General features: G+C 33.4%; 1 protein-coding gene across 6 annotated transcripts in view; it reads right to left on the bottom strand.

Moving 5' to 3' along the window:
• Window positions 1-2,081: 2,081 nt before the first annotated feature.
• Window positions 2,082-24,443, bottom strand: part of ABCB1 (ATP binding cassette subfamily B member 1) — a 49,737-nt gene continuing 27,375 nt past the window's right edge. For 5 of the 6 annotated variants that reach the window (XM_068211928.1, XM_068211917.1, XM_068211938.1 and 2 more), the window contains 19 exons: window positions 23,695-23,808; window positions 23,268-23,378; window positions 22,146-22,271; window positions 21,757-21,960; window positions 21,213-21,383; window positions 19,781-19,942; window positions 18,037-18,249; window positions 17,107-17,253; window positions 16,676-16,780; window positions 15,330-15,407; window positions 13,813-13,896; window positions 11,835-12,038; window positions 9,860-9,960; window positions 8,736-8,876; window positions 7,463-7,619; window positions 6,958-7,155; window positions 5,016-5,222; window positions 3,938-4,084; window positions 2,082-2,564 (listed from right to left, as the gene is read on the bottom strand). In XM_068211928.1, coding sequence (XP_068068029.1) covers window positions 2,370-2,564; window positions 3,938-4,084; window positions 5,016-5,222; window positions 6,958-7,155; window positions 7,463-7,619; window positions 8,736-8,876; window positions 9,860-9,960; window positions 11,835-12,038; window positions 13,813-13,896; window positions 15,330-15,407; window positions 16,676-16,780; window positions 17,107-17,253; window positions 18,037-18,249; window positions 19,781-19,942; window positions 21,213-21,383; window positions 21,757-21,960; window positions 22,146-22,271; window positions 23,268-23,378; window positions 23,695-23,808 — 2,865 coding nt within the window. In that variant the 3' untranslated portion in view covers window positions 2,082-2,369. Of the gene's footprint in view, window positions 2,565-3,937; window positions 4,085-5,015; window positions 5,223-6,957; window positions 7,156-7,462; window positions 7,620-8,735; window positions 8,877-9,859; window positions 9,961-11,265; window positions 11,402-11,834; window positions 12,039-13,812; window positions 13,897-15,329; window positions 15,408-16,675; window positions 16,781-17,106; window positions 17,254-18,036; window positions 18,250-19,780; window positions 19,943-21,212; window positions 21,384-21,756; window positions 21,961-22,145; window positions 22,272-23,267; window positions 23,379-23,694; window positions 23,809-24,443 lie in introns of those variants that run through there. The other variant, XM_068211956.1, reaches the window with a different exon arrangement.

The raw sequence follows: 24,443 nt of genomic DNA, 5'->3' as shown, positions 1-24,443 counted from the left end.
TATCATCCTGCATTCAGGATGCTCATGGGCAGACAAGAGCTGACTGCTCCAACAAGGAGGACTTGGAGCTCAGACAAGTGTCTTGTGACATTAAGGGGAACCAGAATGGTTACAGCCTAACTGAAAAGGCAGAGCTGAGGAGTAAAACCTTTTAAGTTCCTTGGAAAGATGTGGTGGAATAATGGTCCTTAAAGCAGAATTGTCCTAGTTCCTTTGGGTAAACCACTGAAATTTAAAGGTGTACGAATAGAATATGATGAATAACTCATTTTTGGAGGTGTCTTTGTCTGTTCTTTTGGCTTTGTGCCTATAAACTACATGATGAGGTATTGAACGGTAGGTCAATTGTAGCAATATGGCTGTTGTGGTCTTCTGTAAAAAAATTCTGAAAAGGATGTAATTGTGAGCAGCAGCATAGCTGTTCAAGCATTTATAGTGGATTTGGAATTATTATACAAACTTTTGCACAAATTTCAACAAATACTTCTTTAAAAATGTAAAAGAAAAGAATGGAGGAAAATAGATTGTTTTGGAAAGTTTCTGCATTTGACGTGAATTTCTGAAATATACTTACAACTATATGGCCAAAATTTAAAAAAAATTTTGTTTTCAGATGTTTCTGGTAAAGTATTTACAGTGTTATCTTGATTTTCATGAAGAGCTAAATTGTTCTGTTAAATCAAACATCTTTGAAATGAGTTGGGGAAATAACTCAATCATTCCTAATCCAATAATTAGAAAATGTATCATCAACAGTTAAAAATAGTTTAAAAACTAAATACTAACATCCAGAATTTGATAAAAAAAAATCACTTTAAGTATGTTCATACTTGGATCTTCGGACTATAATGTTGAAGAGTACCTATTTCATTCTTACAGTTTCAAGTATAACTTATTTTATTATTATGCAGAGTAATATCCTTATTGACGGACAAGAACCTTATTGTATCAAGTAATGCATAAATAGGAAACAAACAAATTTTCCAGTCAAACTGGTTTTCCATCTAAGACAGAAACAAAAGAAAATAGGTATGTGATTCAAGAGGAATACAATGAGACTGCATCAATCAACATTCTGTAGAGTGTAATTAGTACATGGTTGAGCCTAATTGATATGCCTATCTGCCTACAGACTGGTTCTGGGTGAGTAAATATCTAGGTGTAGGTATGACAGACCATATGTATAAATCTCAGGGAATGAGAAATTGCTATGACAGAAGTGCGGACAATTGATTAATCAAGACAGTTTTAAACTTAAAAACAAAAGTTTACTGCATAAATACTCACTAACAAAATACATTTCTACTGTTTAGTCATTAATAAATATTAGTCAATATTACTCCATGTTCGAAGCAGTTAGCCCTTAACAGCCATCCTGTATTAGCAGACAGTATACAATATCCCAGAGCCAATTCCAGGAATTCAGCACCGATGGTTACAGTCCTTGAGAGTCTCAGTCAAGGCAGTGCTCAGATTCAAGAGCTCTTCAACCAAGGATGTCAACACTGAAAAGGATGCCTTCCTTCCCCCTCCTCCAAGTCCAAATCCAGGATTTTCACCTTGTATAAAATATTGCAGTCTTCAGAGAGCTCTTAGTCCTTGACCTCTGACTCCTAGGACTTTGAGAGACTTGCAGAGAGTACTTCCCCCGGCTGCAGCAGATGCCTTGTCTTGTCCATCAGTTATGATCTTGGGTTTTTTTCCTTATCTATTGTTTAATTTCTGTTTCCTTTCCAGCAGTCTTTTTCCATCTCTTAAGGTTGCAACTCTTCAATGATCAGTAAGGTACTTACAGTTCTGGGACCTTTGTTTTCAGCCTGTGCCCATATTTTCAAGGCCTTTACTGATATCCCAGGCTAAAACTCCACATCATAAAAAGAGACACCTGGCATAAAGCTTCAGCTGACCCGCAAGTTCTCATAACATATGGTAAAAAGCCTAATAGGCCAGGACTGACTGTCTGACACAGGCACAGCGAGGATAAGGCTTGAGGTTTATTTCTGACAAGAGCAAAACTGTTTTTAATGAGCATGAAAATATTTTTAAATTGCTTACACCTAATTAGTGTGATTTTTGAAAGAGTTCAAAGCAAGGTAATATTAATTAAATTTGGCTTAGCATGCTTCTACTTTCATGAGTGCCATGGGCATCTGCTTTGGCCACATAGAAAAGAGGTTTGAATAATGAAAACTAGTAGTGAGAAACTGGTACACATTTACTTAGTATTTCTTGGGTTTGTATAACTTATGAAAGGAATGAAGAAAACTAAAAGTATCAAGACTGACTGTTGATATTGAAATAATTACAATGACGATAGTAGCCACAGTGACAATTCAGAGATAAGTACTGCCTTGAATTGAGATGTTGCATTATCCACTTTGAACATTGACCAGGGAATAGTAGATGCCTTTTTCAGCCAGAAGCTGCTGGTGGGTGCCCTGCTCTACGACCCTGCCATTCTGGACCACGCTGATCTTGTCAGCATTTTGGATGGTGGAGAGGCGGTGAGCGATCACGATGCACGTACGACCTTCTCGAGCTTTATCCAGCGCTTCCTGGACAATCTGCACAATGAACAAACCAAAAGGTGAGCTATTGTGGCAGCTGCCATGACATATACTTCAACTGCCATCTGTAAACTCTAATATGACAGTGAAGGAAAGGGAATATCTGTTACTCAAGCTTCTTGATTTAGAATTAGCCTGTGTCTTGGCAGAGTCGTCTGTTAGAGTGGATAATGATGTGATAGTTAAGAGAATTAGAAGGAACCAAGCTCATTACTGAGATGCATGACAGGAAAAAAAAGAGAAAATTATTTTAAATTGTAGGAGGTGTTCTGACTGGATATAAAAAGGATTCACTGCAAGGATAATTAGGCATTGGAACAGGGACAAAAACATCTCTACTGAATCTCCTTGAGATTTTCAAGTACCCTACCAGACACAGCATAAAGTAATCTAAATTTGAGTTCAGTATGGGCCTTTGTGTGAAGAGGAGGTTTAATTGGGGACCTCCACAGCTTCCTTTCATGACGGATTAATTAAATATGGAAGTCAATATTCTTGGGCCAACTGGTATCATACTAGTTCTCATTATTTCACAGGGAGTCTCATGAATCACATTTTCTTAAAGCTATCACTGGCAGAAAGCTATTAAAAACAATCTCTGCTTTCTTGTATTTATTCCTTATTCTTATTAATGCAGAATAAAGTAATAGGTTAAATTAAATACCTAACTGGCATATAATCAAGAAAACAATAAATTGTGGGATTATTTAATGGCATTTTCCTGTTAAACCTCATTTTTTCATGCCTACAATTGATCAAAACTTAGTAGAAATCTTAACTTTCCAGATTATAATGTAAGATATAATATTTGCCTCTGTTAATTTTCTACAGATGGATTGTACTTTTGTAGTATCAAGATTATAGCTTTGGCCTTGAAAAATAAGTAAATGTTTTAGCAATTTTTACCTAAAATTTTCATTTTAGCCATGAACATGTAGCAAGGATCAGAAAGCAATGGGAGAAGGAGGAAAACTTAAGAAAGCCACATAGCACAGTTTCCCAGGAAAAAAAAAAAAAAACAAAACCAAAAATGTTCTCTGGCAGCATCCTCGATATTTTTGGCTTCTGTAGTTTGTGTGTCCTGATTCAATTTTGATAGCATTTTCAGTTGAAGCCTGAAGACTTCTAGGCTAAGGAATGCATTCTTCATAACAGCTTCAATCTGCCTACTGCCATACAGATGTATAAAATACTTTTTTTTCCCTCAAGGAGTGGTAAGACATTTATATTTGTCTATTATTTGCCTAAATATGTAATTTGCATAAAACACCATATTTCCAGCTTTTGGCTTTAAACTGTGGGAGTAAAAACAGTAATCATAATCCAAAAAAAAGTTTAGATTCCAGATTCCAGGCTCAGACTTAAGTTACCTTTTCACTTTCTGTGTCTAAGGCAGAAGTAGCTTCATCCAGAAGCAGAATTTGGGGCTTGCGTACAAGAGCTCGGGCAATAGCGACACGTTGTTTCTGGCCACCAGAAAGCTGGGTTCCCTTATCTCCTACACGGGTATTGTATTTCTGGAAAAAAATGTATTAAGTTCAGGCTGTGAATGAAAATCAGTTTGGATGTATGTTGAAGAATATCAACTCTGACACCAGCCTCCCATAATCTGCATATTCCACACCAGTAGCTTTCTGAAAACAGCTGACCAGAATTTCTATCTCTCATAGATCTATAGATTTTTACTAGTAGACTTCTTTATAACATCCAGTGTTTAATAAATTCAAAGCAACAGGCCACTCTAAGGTTGAAATGACAATGTTATTCTCAATCAGACAACACAACATCAAAAGTCAGTGAGAGTCTGTGACAATACTGGGGTTCAAACTCTGAAAAATCATGCAAAGTGAGGTGAGCATTCATGGGAAATGAGATTAAATTTTTGGCCTTTCTGAATACTTGTAATTACATCTTCCTGGTCACTGCATAAGGACAAGATTTTGTGCATGGCAGACCTTTCATCTGACCCAAGATACTCAGTCTTATACTATTATGTGTTTGTCTCATGCATATAGGTGAAACATTCTTAGTAGTTTTTAAACCACAGGAATATTTGAAATTCAAATTCTGGCTAGGTATAAGTGGAAGAAAGTGTAAACTCATCAGTCTAGCAGAATCTTTTACATATGCTTGAGACAGCCAGGAGCTTAAAAAAAAATGTTCAACTTAAAAAACCCCACCCCTTAGGAGCAGCTCTCAGCTAGTTATAATTCTAAGTCTTCTTCCCATTGGTCTTAAAAGTTCCACTCTTCACCTGACAGTGGAATCTCCGAGAGTGAAAATAAGTATGGGAAACACAATTAGGTAAGAAAAATATTTTAAAAAATGTTTCAGATTTATTTTCATCTCAGAGAATTATTGTACCCCAGGTAATTATAAGTGAACAGTTTTTCCTTGCCACGTAAGTTCACATCCAGTTCTGAGAAGGAAAGAAAGGGAATAACTTACATCTGGCAGTGAATCAATGAAGGAATGAATATTGGCTTGTTTTGCTGCACTAACAATTTCCTCAAAGGACACCTCCCGACTGTTATCTCCGTAGGCGATGTTTTCGGCAATAGTGAAGTCAAACAGGATTGGTTCTTGTGAGACAATACCAATCTGAGCTCTCAGCCACTGGATATTCAGTGCCTTTGCATTTTTGCCATCAAAAAGCTGAGAAAGCAAACGTTTTAAATTTAGGCACATGGCTATATATGAATTTGAGACTTACTGTAAATTCATACACAGAAGTTGTGCAACTGCAGCTTTTTCTTTAGCTCTTTCTTACCAATTGCAAGCCCACATAATCCCTCCCCCTCTTTCTTGTCTATGTTCCAAAATTTTCTAATTCATAGAAGTGAATGCTGCCTCAATCATTTCTTTACTTAAATATTTAATTAAGATTTTGAAGACAGTGGAAGATAAGATATGCTGAAGCAACTTCAAAGAACTTTGGGTAAAGTTCTTTCACTTGTTTCTTCAGCAGGAAAATTTTCCTCTATTTTGCATCTATAAAGAAGAAATTTACTTCCTTATGATATCATTTGCAGACAGTTTTCTTTATTGGCAACTCTCTCATACTTCTGCTAAATATGCCTGCTGAATTGTTATAATTTTTTATTAGATAAATAAAAACTGAATTTTAATTTTTTTTTATGTATCAGCTTCATAATTACAGAAGTCACCTTAACTTGGACACAAATAAACCAGGACATTAAAAGGACTTTTAAATCTCCACTAGAGTGACCCAGTGCAGCACTTAGGCTCCATGCTGGGTGACAAGATCACCTGGGTAGTTGAAGAGTTGCCCCCTTCATAGCATGGCTGTCGGAGTTTATTCTACTAACTCCACAGTTGGTGCTAGAACAGCCAATATAGCTTTTTCTTCAACAGAAAAGGTGTCATAATGAACCTGATTCAAAATCCAATGAACAGCTGTTCTGACAGTTTCTGCTTTAGGCTAAACCCCTTTCACTCAGTTCACAGTGCAGCTCAGCTTGAAAATTAGTCCAACACTTTTGTGGTTTCTATGGCACAGGTCTGTGCTTTACCATTCAGTAGACTGTAGTTGGTTGTTTATGGACACAAGGTCAGAAACACTGATAAGGAAGTTGCACTTTGTTAAGCACACTTTTGGGGCACCTATGCTGCTTCTTTCTACACATCACTTTACTAAACTGAACCTTTTTGGGCACTTTTAACCTCAAAAAAATATTTTCCATTGTATCTAGGCTTTATTTAAGTATAGTTTTATGTTTTGTGAGTATCTCTGCAGAGACAAGCTCTAAAATCCTTCTTATTCTCACCTCATAAAGGCTAAAATGTGTGTTCTGTTTCAGACAAAACCTCTGAGCACATTTACATCAAATAACAATTATCAGCAATTAACAGTACCACTAAGTGAAAAAAAAATTGTAAAGTTGCTGAATGAGTAGTATAGGAAACCCTATATTTTGAACCAAAATTACTGAAAGTATTTACAATCTATCACTTAATAAGCAGCCATACTCTTAAAGATGTTTCTGACAAGTAAAAATTATGAAAAAAATTACTTTTGTCAATGTTCACCTTTTTTTTTTGAAAGAACATAGATGAAAAATTCTATTACTAGATCAAGCAGAAGTAGATACATATATTTATTAGTTTTTAAATTGTTCTTATTATAAAACCTCAGGAAATTTGTCCCGAATTTAAAGCCATCATGAGACTGTGGATCAGTAATTGTAATGTGGGAAACTGGGGCTTACGTAATCTAGTTTAATTAAGGATGATGAGTCACTGCTGATCTTTACATTAAGAATACTTAAAAAATAAAACTAGAAATACCTATTGTACTTATAACATCACAGAAAACCAATGAAGAGCACCCTCACTTAACCTGTTAACATGTTCTTTCAAAAATACTTACCATTTCTCCATCAAGTGGGTCATAAAATCTCTCCAGCAGCTGAACAACAGTGCTCTTTCCACAGCCACTGCTGCCAACAAGAGCCAGAGTTTGTCCCTTTTCTACTTTTAGATTCAACCCTTGGAGGATTTTGACCTCTGGTCGGTTTGGGTAGTTAAATGCCACATCTTTCATTGTTATGTTTCCCTCAAATGTTTCCTATAATGAAAATATTAGCACTGTTACATCTTTAAGACAATTTCACAGATGATTAGAATAGAATTGCAGAAGTATCCCCACCCCCAGAAATCAATAGAGATTTTCAAAACAAATACCCTTTTACTCTATGTGCAAAAGCTGGACTCACAATAGAGAACTTGGTCCATGTTGTGTTCAGATAGTGTCAAAGATGCATTGTGATAAGGATGTAATCAGAAGGAGAGGAAGAATCAGTTTGAAGAGAGTGAGGAGAGTGCTGTCCATATCACCAATAAATAGTATCACCCATCACACATGGCTTACTCACAGGCTTGTCTCCTTCCTCACTGTAACTGTCTATTGAAGGCACTCTTTCAAACAGCAGAAACAAGTGGGCTGCTGATATCTTGGCTTTGGCATAGTCTGGAGCAAAAGAACTGGTTTGTCCTAGTGCCATTGCACCAAATACAACCGCTGAAAACACTCTGTAAAGAAATCAGGAAAAAAATATCAACAGATAATGAAGAAAAGAACAGTGGAAATGTGGCTGCAGTCAACTTTTACTCAGAGAAAAGAGGGCTAAGTTTAGAAAAAATAAAGGAGCAATCAACTATTATTGCTTTAATTAGTCACTTAGCTCCAGAAATTTCTTTTCACGCTCATTTAATGACATGAGATAAACACACCTACATTCCAAATTCAGTATTTTCATTACTTATTAGCAGTAATTTCTTTAGTTGTTAATTCTAGTTAGTTTATTAAGTCTCTGCTGGGGCTGTGAGGAAAGGGGTCAATGAATGGAATCGTTACTCTAATGCTGTTCCATCCTCACTGTGGTTTCCTCTCTAGGGTTCAATGGCCTTTGGGAGTTAGTGATCACTTGTTAAGGCATCAATAAAAATAAGAAATCAAGCCTGTAACAAGGTGACAATAAATATTTAATTTTCTACCACATCTCTGCTGGAAAATAATTACAGGATTTACAATACTGATAAAGATTGAAAACTATGTTTTATTGGGCTTTGATGACTTTCATGTCATTTTATGGAATTGTATGTAATTTATAGGCTACATTAGAATAGTTTAAGAACCTGTTGTCTTCAACTGTTACTTACTGCCACACACCATAGAAACAAAATCATCACCAAGCTATTTGAGATATGACACCTCAGCCTGTTTTAAGGCAAAGTAAAATAGATTCATTTTTATTAACTTCATCTTTTTTCTTCAGAGATACATAAAGTGATCTGTTTTATTCTGTGTTTGAACAGTAAAGAAGGGCTCACACAGTTTTTGTTCAAACCCTCTTTTTCAAATCTAACCAAAAATTCACTCAGCTGGCTAGAGATGTTCAGCTAGCAGATGGAATGCAGACACTTTCTAATGTCTTCTGGTCAAAATGAACTGTGTTAATTATCTTTAATTAGGTTGGCAACCAAAAATCAGTATGGTTGACCTTCTTGGGTATGCAGGTCACTGGTATCCACACCGGTGGGATCTCAGTCTATCATATTTCTATAGCCCGGTATTGAGCTGTTGCTCTTAAATTATAATTGATTTTTCTGAACAGACAGAAAAGGGATTGCAAAAGAGATACTTACAAAAATACACTTTTATACTCCATGTGTCCATTTACCACTAGATAGGCACCAAACCGGAAACAGCCAGCATAGGTAAAGAACATCATTGCTTGTGAGAGGGCGAAACAAAAGCCAAATATATGTGCCTTCTTCACAGAATTTCTGTACAGAAAGAATGCATATTTTCATCAGTGTGCAGTCATACTGAAATCCTAGTACACAAAAAACAATTAACTTCAATTTCTACTGTTATGAATGGAACGTTTACATACACCGAAACATTAACTAAAAACACATCTTCTCTCTCGTAGAGCAATAAGTTCTTATTTATACTAGAGCAACAGAAAGATTAAAGTCTTGGAGCTATTCCATCAATGTCAACCCTGAGAATGGTTAGGAACTGTTCTGCAAATCACGAGATTATGAACTCAAAAGCCAGCAGCCTGGGAAAAAAGCTAAGTAATATCTTTTATGTCCTGCACTGTGCTCTGACAGCTCATTTATTATGGTAGATGTGCTAGTGGCACGCCTGCTTCTTTCCCATTATATCTGTGTACATGTACTTTCATTTCCTTTACTTTTCTCATAGATGTCTGAAAATGAAACATTCCATTCTGGAACAAATAAAACTTTAATTAGTAGAATCTATTTAGTTGTTTACTTCAATAATTTTATGTTTTGATTTAGTCCAGACAGACTTATTTTCAGCCCCTTATTACTTTATTTTCAGCCCCAAACCAGTAAGTAATTATTCAAATGTTTTCAATCTTACTATCACTTTAAAAAGTGCCTTAATGTAATATTAAATTTATATTAAAATAGTTTAAAATAAATATCCAACAAATCACGTGGAAATTTAGATTAGAACACTTCAAAAGCTCACTTAAAACCAACATTTTTCCAAACCAAGTAACATTGTAATAGAAGATACCAATATTATAACAGAAAATTAATTAAATCAAATTTCTAAAAATGCTGAGTGGTGGTGGTTGCATTTGTCAATACAAATATGCAAAACATTGACATCAATTCTGAGATAATGAAATTATACATAAAATCATACACACTAATAAAAAACTATTATTGTTGAAGTAAATATTGGCAATTTATTACAGATTTTTTTAGCTTAGTTATTTTTATTATACCTGTATGGTAGAATCAGATGTTCTCCATACATCGACTCAAATTTTCTTTCTCGGGTCAAGCTAACAACAGTTCTAATATTTTCTATTGCTTCTGTGGCAATCTGCAATAGAAAAACAAATGTTTTAATCAAAAGTATGTTGCAATTCCTTATTCTAAATTAATAGAAGATTCTGTGGGAATATAATTTTATATTTTATACTGGTTATTAAAATCATAGACTGTTGATATAAAAATAAGCATTTTACATTTATTTTTTTAGGACAATGAGATTTTCTTACAATGCTCAGAATGTTTTGATAAGACCTCTCTAATGTTCTACAAATACATGGTGAAAAACCATTAGACAGCAATAACAAATATAGAGAAGATGTTCAACATGAAAAATGGCATATTACCATTCAACTTCCAGTCTGCAGAGTTTGGGCTATAATCAAAATGTCCAGGTTATTCAGGAGCCTTAGAGCCTAACTGAGACTGCAGCAGTAAATATTTGCTCTGATACCTTCTTTTAGCTTGCAGATTCTTTAGACTTGAGTCTTTTGTATACATAAATGTTCCAGGGGATGTTCACATTAGATATTAAAAAAAAAAAAAAATCATCACTGTTAGGGTGGTCAGGCATTCAAATAGATTGCCTAGGTAGGTGGTGGAGTCACTGTCTCTGCAAGTGCTCAAGAGATGGATGTGGCACTTGGGGATATGGTTTAGGGGTCATTATGGTGGTGTTGCATTGATGGTTGGACTTGATGACCTTGAAGGTCTCTTCCAACCTTGATGATTCTCTCAAAAGACTCTCAAGGCTTTAATGCATTTTGCTATCGTACACATTTCATGTAATTTTAGTTTAATTAAGACCATCAAGTAAGGTTTTTTAGTAAGCTAAGTTCAGCAACTCTTTGCAGAAAGTGAATTTTCCAAGTGTAACAATATTTTTACTGAAAAAATCCCATATTTTTAAAAAAATGAGAATTAAATAACATGCCTATAATCCGGTGCTTGCTTAGGTGGCCTTGAGAAGGGAAACACACATTACTATGAAAAGAAAATATTTTTTTAAGCTTCGAAAAAATATCATAAACATTTGTAACACCTGTGCTAATTCTTCACAATATGCTACATTAAGAAAGTCTTTAGTGTTTATTCCAAGAATTGTCAACTATTTTCTATCACATCTTACAGCAAAACAACATAAAATAAATGCTCATCCCTCAGAGAGAAGCAGAAGAAATGTACTCATTTGAAAGGAAGAGAATGGAATTGCATGACCTTAGATAAATTATTTTCTTTTCAGCAACTTTTAAGAAGAGTAGGACATAGGAAGAGATTTTAGAAAAGTTTTACCTTGAAGAAAGCAGTATCTGGGAAGTGATGAAATAGTTGTTCTGTCCCAAAAGGATTTTTGGAATGAAGTGACATTAAATGCCTTCATTTAATTTGTTAAACAAGAGTCTAGCCTTCTTGCTTTTCAGTTCTCATCTTTCTCTCCACTCAAGAAACAAAGGAATGGCAAACAGAAACCAGTGGATATATACATATTATCACTGCAAACATTAATAAGATGAAGAAGGAGAGAGAAAATAATAATAAAAAAAAAGCAGTGTAATAAATGTAAGATAGATGGCATGCCAAAAAGGGATGAAAGGAAAAAAAAAAAAAAAGAATGTCAAAATGAGAGTGGTTGCAAAATAAGGAAAACAAAGATGTCTAGAAAAGGAATGAGAAGAGAATATGCCTGAATTGTCTTTAGCACATTCCAACATTTAACTACAAAAACATGAATTTGTTAATACCATAAGTCTTCAATTGTTATCAAAGAGGTGTGATGCTCTGTAGGTCTACTAGTGAACCTGGCTGTCTTTGGAACTTGTATATTGTGAAATGTTCTGTACTCAGAAGTCATTCATCCATTAACAATGCTTTGGTAAATATGACTGTATACATTATACAGAAATAGATTAATTTCTCTAGACCCACCTTTCCTGCAGCTTCCAGCTCTCGTTTATCTTTCTTAGCATGCCCAGCCAACATCTTCATTTCAATCATTCCTGCCACTGCAATGATGGGCACAACAGCTAAAAGTAGCAGGGTCAGCTGCCAGCCATAAATTAATGATATAAGAATTCCAGTCCCCAGGTTGGCTATGTTTTGAGCAATTAGTGCTAGTCTGACACCAGTTGCCTGGACAAAGGAAAAAAAGGCATTTCTTACCAACAAACCCGCAATTTAAATAAGGAAAGCATTTTCACCCACAAAATTCCTGATTCTCAAAGCACTGCTTAGAATGTCTTAACTCAGTTTTGCTATTTTTCAAAATGGTAGTTCCTTAAATGCTTTTGTAAAAAAAAATCTAGATCATATTTATTTCTTCTTTCCCCATATTCTGATTACTTCAATTTACTCCTCAATTTCTAAATTCTGCTCTTGAAACTGAACAAGCTTTACCCTCATCACATAATCACATTTACATCTAAACATTAAAATCTGTCATATTTTCTAGATCACAAAGCTAGCTTTACAAGTCATCACACAGAGCCCAATGAAGAAGATTAAATATTTAACTTTTCCTATGGAAATAAAGCCAAAGATACTTCAGAATCCTTCAGTTTAGAACAAAACCAAGCACATAACTTCATATAGCAGCAAAAATTTACTTAAGCATACACAAATGATGACATTCAGTGTACTTTAGCTTGATATTTCAGACCCCTGAAAGTACAGAATTTACTTCTAAAGAATCTCCATAAGGTAACAAAGAAAAGGAAGTGAATTGCTGACAGTTCTCTTTTTTTTTTAATAAGAAATCTGTACAACCAAAAAATAGCAGGAGCTTGTAAAGTGAATAAATTTAGTTGCATGTCTTTAGGTGAATAAGACCTCTTTAAAAAGACTTCTTAGGTAGGATATTCCCAATACATTTGTTTAATAATAAAGATAACAATGCAGCACAATAGTTTTTGCTTTTTTTTAGAAAAAATTATTTGGAAATTAGTCGGTAAATACATATTACCATAATTTTCATAAAGTTCATTCTCTACCAGCTATTGAGATATATATATATATATATATATATATATATATATATATAATATTATAAATATCATAAATAATATAAATAATAATATATATTATATATTATTAATGTTATTGAATATTATACATTATTATTAAATATTATATGCTATATAAATATTATATATAATATAAACACTATAAAATAATATCAAATTATATAAATATATATAAATATATCATAAAAGTATATAATATATTATATATATTATATTACATATTATATATATTCTATATATAATATATTATATATTATATAATATATTATATTATATATTATATAAACATATATTGTTATATATAATATATAAATACTATAAATATTATAAATGTATTATATATTAGAAATATTATTATAGATTATATATATTTTTAATATATATATAAGAATAGTATATTTTATGAATAAAATTAATTATATATAAATTATTATACCAGCTATTGGTACATATATATATATATATATATATATATATGTATATATGTATATGTATACATATGTGTATATATATACACCAATAGCTGGTATAATATACATATGTATGTATATGTATATATGTATATGTGTATATGTATATATGTATATATATATATGTGTGTGTGTGTGTGTGTGTGTGTGTGTATGTATATATGTATATATATATACATATGTATATATATATATATACACCAATAGCTGGTATAATATACATATGTATATATATATATACCAATAGCTGGTATAATAATTTATATATAATTTATTTTATTCATAAAATATACTATTTTATAATATATTTTAGTTGTCAAAATGAAGACTGTTATCCAGCTAGTCAAACCTAATCTGCAACTTCATTACAGACTAAACCAAATAGGAAAACTTCCAACCCAAAATTTTACTTACTCCTTTCACTTGAGAGGCATCATTAGCAAGTCTGGTAGTTAATGCTCCAGTGCTATTTTTAGGATTATCAAACCAGGCCATATCCTACAATAAGAAAAATTATTTTTAAGACCAGGTTTTGAACATTTCAAATACACTGCTAAGGAAATCTGGTATGTGGCAGTGCCTCAGTTCTACATATTTAAATAAGTTTGATTCCATCATTGCACATTGCATATATTTAGAAAGAAGTGTAATCTTGTGAATCATTGATGTACTCATTGTCACTGCTGAGAAAGAGGGGGAGCAGCTGAGAGATTCCTGAAAGCAAAATTACACACCCTCCCCTCCCTCCCCCACTGCTGCTCCTTCACTGAATCTGCTTGGAGGAGAGGACTCTTTGGCCACAGTCCCTCGTGGCTGCAAAGCTCTTTGGGGAGGGGTTAAGTGTAAAGCATTTTCAGATTAAAAACCAAAATATTCCTTGCTTTGTTTCTTCCTATATTGAAGACGCTTATTTGGAAGCCATGAGACACCAACAAACCAACAACAACAACAAAAAACCCCAAAGCCAACCCAATGAAAAATCAAATTGTTCTACCTGATCAAAGCTAATTGCTGGGATCAGGGACACAGTTTATGATTTATTCACCATGTGATCAAATATCTGATTTAAACTGTAATGTGTCGTATGCATTTAATGAGGTCCTGGTAATGTATTACAGGCATTTGTAACCTCATGACTCAATTGTAAGATTGCCTTTTCATTAGATTCTTAGTATGGCTGATCTATAAATTGTGATTTTTCAGACTACAACAGTTTTCTGTCACATTGAAAATAGTCATGTTCACATGAATCAAATTCTGTGTCTACATGTAGCTTTATGTACAAGACTTAAAACCCCATACCTATAATATTTTGTATTTCAAAATCTAAAATACTGATCCTGAAATCATGCAAAATTAAGGCCAATTTAGAATTACTTCACAACATTACATTCTATTTATATTTTAACTCCCTGAAAGTGGTTTTATTTTCCAGTACACAATTTTATTGTTTCATTAATAAACAACAATTTTAGATTTGGAGGCTTGTATGAAGACTTCCAATAAATTTTAAAAAAACACATATCTGTACATACCAAAATTTAAATCAGACATTTGAAGTAAGAGTTACAGTGTAAGCTGTGTTACATTTCTTTAGGGGAGAAAGGGCCTAAAGAAAGCAAAGCAGGCAAATGAACAGATAATGGAATACTCCTGGTTCAAATCAACTTGTCAGGCCCTTGTAACTTGGCTGTAAAACTAAGTCTTTGCAAGAAGTACATAAAAAGCTCTTGTATTGATTTAAGACTTTCCCTCTAAGGACACTTTGCAGAACCACATGTAATTAATCAAATTGGTTTCTAGTCTGATTTAAACAATCTTCTCTGTATGATAGAGTGATGTAGAATACAGTTATTTTATACCAATACCATCAGTTATTTTATACCAATACCATCAATAACCCTGGAAATCAAGATATTTATTATCTTTACCTGTCTAAGCATTGCTTTAAATGCCATGAATCGAAGCCTCATTGTAAGAATTTCTCCAGCTTTGCCAAACGTGAAACCCTTTTTGAGAAAAAGTACAATGCTTAGTTTAGTGTTACACTGTTTGTGTTTATTCAATAAGTATTTTAGATGAATTGCCTCTACAATGCCAAAATAAAAAATATTGTGGTCCTGTTTGCAGAAAGCAAATGTAAATGTAAAACAAGGTTTAATATACATAAATTCTAGTAGGTTCACAGTACTGACATTCAAATACTATTGATGAAAAAAAAAATAAGGAGCATAGAAATATTTCCTAGCACTGCTTCACCAGCGTGCTTTAAGGAGAAGGTTACTAATCAACACTTTGATTTCATTTGTCTGAATCAATGTCAGATTTAAACAAGTACATTTACAGATTTAAACATTTCGGTCATTCATTTTAGATTAAAGGCTTTGTAAGGCAATGTGGGTTCAGTCAAATGCATCAGTCAAATTTTAAAAATTACCTGAACATTTATAAACCGAGCAAACCTATTACAACCCTGTACTACTCAGCCTTCTGTACTCAAGGCCCTTTTTGCTTGTGCAACAAGACAATTCCATAAACAAAGCAGGTTTCTGCAAGAGGTTGTTTATGCTGCTGTCCCAAGCACATTATTATTTCACTCCGTGGTCTCACTTAACAGATAAAACTATACCAACATGTTCCTAAATTATAAACTGGACTGAATATGAAAATATTTAATATGATTACTGCTTTTTTTTTCTTTTTAAGTGGCACTGTTGTAGCAGGTACAACCCTTAGTATTTCAGCATGAGGAAATGACTATCAGTGTGATGAGTGTTACATGACAAACTGGACCTGGGAGTCATTGGGGACTCCCACAGGAGAAATATGGGACGTTCCCTTGGACAAGGAAAGGACTAGGGAAGTAAAAAATTGGAGAAAAAAGGCAGGAGACTGATAGATTTTCAATTACTAAGAGATTCAAATAGGAAGGCTTGAGGTGAGAGGGGGTGGTAGAATGTCAGGACTGGAGAGGTTTCCTGTTAGCTGGCAATGGAAAATGAGTTAGAAAATCCAGAGTTTGGTGCTGAGAAGTGTCTGACTGACGAACAAGATGGGAATTTCTAAAGTTAAGAGGTCTGAATAGATTCAAAAGACTCTTAAACACAAGCAGCTCCAGGTCAAAAAAGTTTCAGCACAAGACATATCTAGAACCATAAATACAGGTTCTGGTTTGAGTTGGAGATGTATTATGAAGATGCAAATTTTTAGTATATTTCAGGTCTGGTTTCTAAAACATGATGAACAATTAAAATAAGGTTAAAATATTAAAACATACCTGAAAAAAGAAAGTAAAAAAGGAAATTATCCCAAGTGCTAAAAACAGCAGTGAATATAAGTTGCTCTGTTTTCTTAAGAAGTTCTTGTCAGTCTCTGAAAAAATCTATAATACAAAATTTGAAACAAAGTTTTCATAAAATTAACTAACAGTCTAAAATACTATCATCTTTCTCAGTAACATTTTTTGGTAATCAATCACATTCATATGAAATTTGATCATATATTACAAAACATTTAATGTATAACAAGCTTATTTCAGGTTGTAGCAAGATTTTTAGTACTTTATAAGTGTCATAAAATTTTTCAGATTTTTGCAAGAATGCTTCATCCACTCTTCAGGTTCACTGTGCTGTGATAGTTTTTAACCTAATTTTATTAGAAATAAATATTGTGGGCTTATAGTTTTATGCTTATTTTATTCCAACTTACCCCTATAATTTCAGAAAATATGACTGCAAATGCAGGTTGTAAACCTCCATTGATAATTGCACACAAGGTTCCAGCTACAAAGTATGGCCATTCAGTTTTGTTCAACTTCATAATTTTCAAAAATGAAGCTGGAGGTACTTCTTCAGCCTAAAAAATGTGAACTGCATTAGGACAAACATGAATGTATTTGGAGAAATACGGAGAAAAGGAGAGATTAATAATCAATTTCCTATTCCCAGAATCTATTCAGGGGAAGCAAAACTGTATAGTTTTTAATAACATAAATAAATGATTGTACTTTTTTTTTTTTGTTATTCTAACACGAGGGAGATCTGTACACTCTATCTACAGCTCATGTCCTTTTATATTAGTTTATCCATGTAATTTTAGTTAGTGAATACTTTGGTATTGGTCAGTGATAACTGAACTACTCTTTCTGGGCATACTGCCGTGTGTAATCCATGGCTTGATTAATTCAAGTAATTCTTCATTAAGCAATTTATAACAGTAAAATAATTGCTGTAAATAGGAATGTAATAATATTGGGGGGGGGGGGAGCGTTGCAGGTTTTGTTGTAAGCTGTTGCTAATATTGAGCTAAATATTTTATTTCTTATCCAAAAATTATTGTTTAACCCATATAGATTATGTTGGTATCATATGTAAATATATGCAAGTATATTTCTTTTAAAGGAAATTTATTTTTGATAATAAATTCTTCATCTTTGTTATAAGTTTTTAAATTACCATTTTATTTCTATTATCATTTATGTTGAGACTAAAAAAGCAAGTTATGAATATTATCAGTCAAAGGCTGTTTAGTATTTAAAAATTCTCATGCCTTCTTGTACCTTTTTTCAGCAGCAGAATGAATTTGGCAAACTTTGTTTAAAGGAATTAAGTTCATTAACCGCTCTGCAGAGATACTTACAGGTGAAGTTTTTTCCTCATCAGGACTATCATTTTGCTCTCCTGGCTTTTTCATGCTTCTCCGAGTTGACCGTCTTCTCAATCCCCTAGTTAAGGATTCTTCAGATTCTGGTTCAAATTCACTGGTTTTGACACAATGTACATTCTCATAATTTTCTGATGATGGAAGTACATTCTCATAATTTTCTGATGATGGAACTTCAGCTTCTATTGCCTAAAAGTGGGGAGAACATTATGTTAAGATTAAACATGCATATATTACTTCAAACTTTCAAAATTATGAGGTAAAAAAAGTAAAAGTAACTTTGTTTCAGCTGAAAGAGATATGGGGGAATAACAAATAATGCCTTAAGGAGATATGAAAATCTGTATAATATTTATTAGAGCTCTGTCTTCAGAGCTTTAGTCATGTATGAGTTTTGCATCTCTCATGAAAATTCTTACAGTAAGTGGAAGATGAGGACTGAGAGTAGCTGCTCTATTTTTTAATGAATTAAACAAAAAGTTTTAAATTGAGAGTAAACCCTTTGCACTCCTCTTGGGATCTTATAGAATGAGTTCTTGGGGGATATACAGTTTATTTATGAAGTGATAAAACATTATCACCTTTACTGGAAAATACACTGAACAATTCTTGACTTTAAATGGAATAAGGAAATTCAGCATGAAAAAATCAAAAAGATTTTGACTGAAAAATTAGAGCAGCCTGGAAAAGCGACTTACCCTTGGTGGTACTTTTGCTAGTTCTTTGAGAGAGTAAATAAATGTCTACACACCGTGAGGTATTTGATAGCAACTGGATTCAAAGTTGCCTTCAAGCTGTGTTTTGTTTTTTCCAGAATTTTTTTATTTCTTACTGCTTTTTGAATTACTAATAAAATATCTCTTTTTGCTTGCTTTCAATTTTTTAAAATTGTTTTTAAATATTATTTCCCTTTTATATTTCCTCATTTTCCCCATATTTGCATTTGCTTGGATACAAAGTTACTTTGAATCTAAGATAACCAAATGCATTCTCCTATGAAGAAATATTTTAATTGGTCTGGTTAACCTCTTCAGTGTGACATACTGAGATGACAGTTTCAGTTTCTTTAATGGACATAGAGGTTATGCAGTGAAACAAAGGCTACAATGAAAATCTGCTATAGCCTAATGGTCACATGGGACATTGAGATGTAAGTACCAAAGTATCTTGGTCTTCATTTAATAGCTAACACATTTCAGAAATTTATTATAATTTGCAATCTCTTTTTTTTTCTATCTATATAGGTTAAGAACACATTTTTGCTCTTGGCATAGCTGAATTGTTTTTATCTTATTCTATTCCAACAGTTTTTTTTTTCATTAGAAAGGAATTCAGGATGAAGGATTATAACTAAACAGCTCAAAATATGCATGCTGTATTCCTCCAGAGTCAGCTACTGTATTTTACCTTTTATCAGACTAAGAACAAGCAATGGAATACCAAACTCCTGTAGTTATCTGCTCTACATTAAGTGCATAAAAGGAAAACAAAATAATATTTTAAGCTTCAATACTTAGAGGATTAAAAATGTACTATCCTGGGTTTGAACAGGTCTTGTAGCCAAACTAGTGGTCTCTCTCAAATTATTACTCTCCTTTCAAAGTACAGGAGTCTTTTGCTACTATCAAAATATTCTGCAGAACTTCTTGTCCTTCTGTTAAAATGACTGTGGGTGTGGGAAAAAAAAAGGAAATGATGCAACAGCTAGAGACAGAAGTACCTGCATGTTAACAAGTTTGTAGTAGATTCCCTTTTTCTCAAGCAATTTAGCATGATTCCCTAGCTCTGTGATAACTCCACCTTCAAACACAGCTATCACATCTGCATTTCGGACTGTTGACAGTCGATGAGCTACCACAACCGTGGTGCGTCCTTCCCTTGCCTGAAAACAGCAATATGTGTGAGTATTTATACATATATACATATATATATGTATAATATATGTGAGTATTTATACATATATACATATAGCAGAGTTGAATAGGACCCAAAAGAAACATTAAAATGGTTCGCAGAAAAATATAACATTCAAAAAATTTTAAAAACATATTTCAATGAGTTTCTTAAAACAGAAATATAATTTAAAACTTGAAATTTAATATTAAAGATCATCTTCCACTGTGGCACATAAATACATCGAATTTGATCAAAAATATCTAAATAAAGGTCTCAATATATAAAGTTTTAGAATGTTACAAGCCATAAAAATTTTAAATGCTATAATTTTTTATATTTAGGCCCATAGTTGCCCACTTAAACCTTAAAATCCATGGAAAATTTATACTTAGAAAGATTAGAAACATTAAACTTAGAAACATTAGAAACATTAAACTTAGAAACATTAGAAAATATTTTACACTCACTTTTAAAGATATCAGTGTTTTAAGCTCTAAGTCATTGCTAATTCAAGTGACTACAGTAAAAATAAAATTCTCTACCATTTCATATGAATTGTATTTCAACTAAGTACCTTTCATTGGATATTTATAAGCAAAATACACTTAATGTTTCAAACATCACAGCTTGTCATTTTAATTATGAGGCTGTTTCAAAGTGATCAAGCAAATTTTAGTTTAAATGATGAAAGTAATGATCCCAAGCAGTGGAATTCTGTTGGAAGCTGGATGGAGTTCATCTTCAGTGATGTCCCTCAAGAGATCCATACTGGGACCCATACTACTCAATATCTTCATCACTGATACTGATAAATGGGACTGAGTGCACACTCAGCAGGTTTAGGGGTGACATCAAGCTGAGCAGTGCAGTTTATTCACTTGAGGGAAGGGATGGCATTCAGGAGGTCTCTGACAGGCCTGAGGAGCACGCCCAGGAGAACCTCATGAGGCTCAACAAGGACAGGTGACTGACAAAAATATGAAGGGCAGTAAAACAGGTAACAGATGAGGATGGTATTTATACCAAGAAAATAAGCTTAATAATGCAGAAAATATGATTCTACCTTCTATTTTGAAATAAGATTTCTCTCTGTAATACCTGCAGGAACTCAAAAATTCTCTGTACAAAGAATATTTGCCAGATCAAAGTTTACATTTTGTGTGTTTACATTTTGTGTCTCTATTTTCAACAAAAGTCCAAGAAAGAAGTAAATATTAGGCTCCTACTTACATGTTTCATTTTAAAACACTACTGACCTTGTCCAGTGCTGCCTGCACAACTGATTCACTCTCAGTATCCAAAGCTGATGTTGCCTCATCAAGCAGAAGAATTTTAGGATTGCGAACCAGAGCTCTGGCAATTGCTATTCTTTGCTTCTGGCCTCCACTGAGCTGTGCCCCTCTTTCTCCAACCACAGTTTCAAACTTCTACAAGACAAAAACATGTATTGAAAACACTCAGAGGCACAATCCTTCCACTAAAGATATCAGTAATGCCAGAAATCCCAGTAACATCTTCTCCTTTCTCTACAGGAATAAACACCTACTTGGATACATCTGACTAATCATTTGTGTTCCTGGAATTCTAATAGTTCTTCAAATGACAGCCAAATCATTGCCTGAAGATATAAAATTAACATTATTCTCAAAAGTTATGAGGAAGCTCTGCATAGCTCTGCACAGCTCTGCATATTCACAGGTCCAGGGATAGCTTAGTCTTAACAAGCATTCCTTCTAAGGAACTATTTGGCACCAGAAGTTTTAGAAGAAATTATTTCAGCAGGAGAGCTTATCTGCTTACATTGGGTAGCTTCATGATGAAGTCATAAGCATTTGCCTCCTTGGTGGCTTTTTCAATCTCTTCCATGGTGACATCCTCACGGCCATAACGGATATTTTCTGCAATAGTAGTGGCAAAGAGCACGGGCTCCTGATTCACCACACCAATAACCTCCCGCAGATACCTTACGTTTAAGGTCTTAATATCCTGCCCATCAATGGTAACCTAAACAAAAGAGAGCAGACAAAAACTGTTTACTATTTGTTTTGATCAAGGAACCTCTCTCTCCATGTGCCATTTTAGGGGAGACTTCACCATGTCACTGGAAAATTGACAAGAGCAGTGAGGCTGGAACTAGGCTTTCAGCACATGTGACATGTAGAGCAGTCATCTCACTTGAGGTGTCTTACCATGCCTTCCTTGGGATCATAAAATCTCTGGATGAGCTGAACAGTTGTGCTTTTCCCACAGCCACTGCCACCAACCAGGGCCACTGTCTGGCCAGAATTAATCTTGAGATTCAAGCCCTTCAGTATCTGTCCATATAAGGTTGGTCAAAAACATAACAGTATTTAGAAATGTCAAGGTAAGTTTGAAAGACTAGAATAAAATAATCTTTATATTTCCAGCAGAATTTGGTAAAAATAAAATTTATAAACATGTGGATCAAAATTTTGGATTACTGATGATTTCAGCTTAATTTTCCTTATAATTACATCACAATTGGTTCATTATCAATGTATTATACAGCACACTTCTCAATTACCTGTCTCATGAACCAGTTCACATGACAAAATAATAACAATACTGCTAATCATAACTAAAATAAAATATAGAAACCATAAAATGTAAAATTTCTGTATTATATTGCCTCACCTTTTTCTTTAAGAAGCTATATAAAAGTCATGGTTAAAAGCTAAGCGTATTTCCTTTCTGCTTATCAGAAGTAAGAAAGGTCACTTTATCAAGGTCAGTGATTTTCCTTCAAGGTAAGGAAGGAAACAGTTATATAATGCAAAGACGCTGAATAGATGACAATGCTTTAAAAAGGAAACTTATTCTCTGTCTAGACAAATATAGATTCTGATCTCTATTCCATATACAGCAAGTCTTTGCTGGAGCTGCTTTCTTCTTTTCCTGGTTCAGACACAGTCATAACAGACCTGCATTGCAATTATTAAAAAACTTATTAGCTCATTATTATTACTATGCACAAACACTTAAGTTAGGATTGTAAATTTAGATTCTGATAGAAATATATATTTATAGTTTTTTGCATAGCCACACTAACTAGGGCATTAGACAAAAAAATTATTCAAGAAACTTAACATGTTTACCTAAGGTGGAAATAAATCTAGCTAAAATCACTGTGATGACAAGGTAGTTTTATACACATTAGAGAATCAATCTTAAATTCTTAGATTTTCAACAAAAATTAATTTATGTGACATTTTAATGATTTTTTTCCCCAACACATGATCCATATGTTCAACTGTAATATATATATATATATAAAGTTTCAATTACAGTACCTCAACATGTGGTCTGGATGGATAATTGAAGTAAACATTTTTTAATTCCAAGTTCCCTTTTATGTGGTCTGGTTTGTAACCTGTCTCTGAGTAGCTGTCAATTTGAGGCTCCTGTGCAAAATAAAATACAAAACAAAAAACCCAATATTTTTTTCATAAAGAAGTCCTTGGGTGCACCATTATTCTGCAGAAACATTTAACATGTGTTTTAAATAATTTAGGTGAGATTTCTGAAAGATCTAAATTGCACAATGTTTTGCTCCCTCACTGCTACATTGATGATATGCTCATGCAAGAATACTTAAAAAATTTTTCTATTAAGCTTCTTATAATTTTTTTTCCATTAATTTAGTTCCTATCTTTAAAAAGAAGGGTCTCTTACCTTCAAAAGAAGTTTTGAAATGATAGTGAGGGCAATGATACTCACATTGTCTATTATATTAAATATGGTGTAGGCAGCTCCTCTTGCACTTGCAAATGCCTCTATGCTTGGAGCAGTCTGTCCAATACTGAAAGCTCCAATCAATACAGAGAAAAAGACCTGAAAGAAATGTTTAGAGAGGCATGTATTCATTCTTATTTAAGCAGAAAAATATATTTATTTAATTATTTATTTACATTAGGTATTTTTGGGTAAGGAGGTTCCATGTCTGTTAAGGGAAGTTTAAGGAATCTAGAATTAAAGCAAAACTCAAAAGGTCTCTCTTAAGCAGAGAAAAACATTAAGAAAAGGGCTTTTTAAGGTTCAGATCAGAACTGAGAAGCTGTACAACATTAATTTTGCAAATACTTTGAGAAAAAGTGAAAAAGTGACTCAGACTTGTAAAGCCCATGACAAAAAATTAGAATTGCACTTGATGTCTCAAGATTTGTTGTACTAATTCATTCTTTGGCCAAAGACCAGAAAGTGTATTATGTATCTTCCAACAGAACAACAGAAATGCAAAACACTATCATTCTGCTTTCAAAGAGACAGTGAAAGAGAAGTCTAGAAACACAAGTTCTTCATCAAAAGGTAATAAAGGATCCCATGCTTCAATGAAAGAAGTGCAATCAAACAAGAAACAGCAGCAGAAGGAAAAATTAATCATTTTCTCAGAATAGCAGTTTATTGCTTTCAGTTAGTATCAAAACAAAAGCAGAGACCTGCTCAGAGATCCCTGAGCACCCTGCTCA

The sequence above is a fragment of the Anomalospiza imberbis genome, chromosome 1, assembly GCF_031753505.1.
Source record: "Anomalospiza imberbis isolate Cuckoo-Finch-1a 21T00152 chromosome 1, ASM3175350v1, whole genome shotgun sequence".
In the NCBI taxonomy this organism is placed as follows: domain Eukaryota; kingdom Metazoa; phylum Chordata; class Aves; order Passeriformes; family Viduidae; genus Anomalospiza; species Anomalospiza imberbis.
Note: the sequence above shows the minus strand (reverse complement) of the source record. Positions and strands in the feature narration are given on the sequence as shown.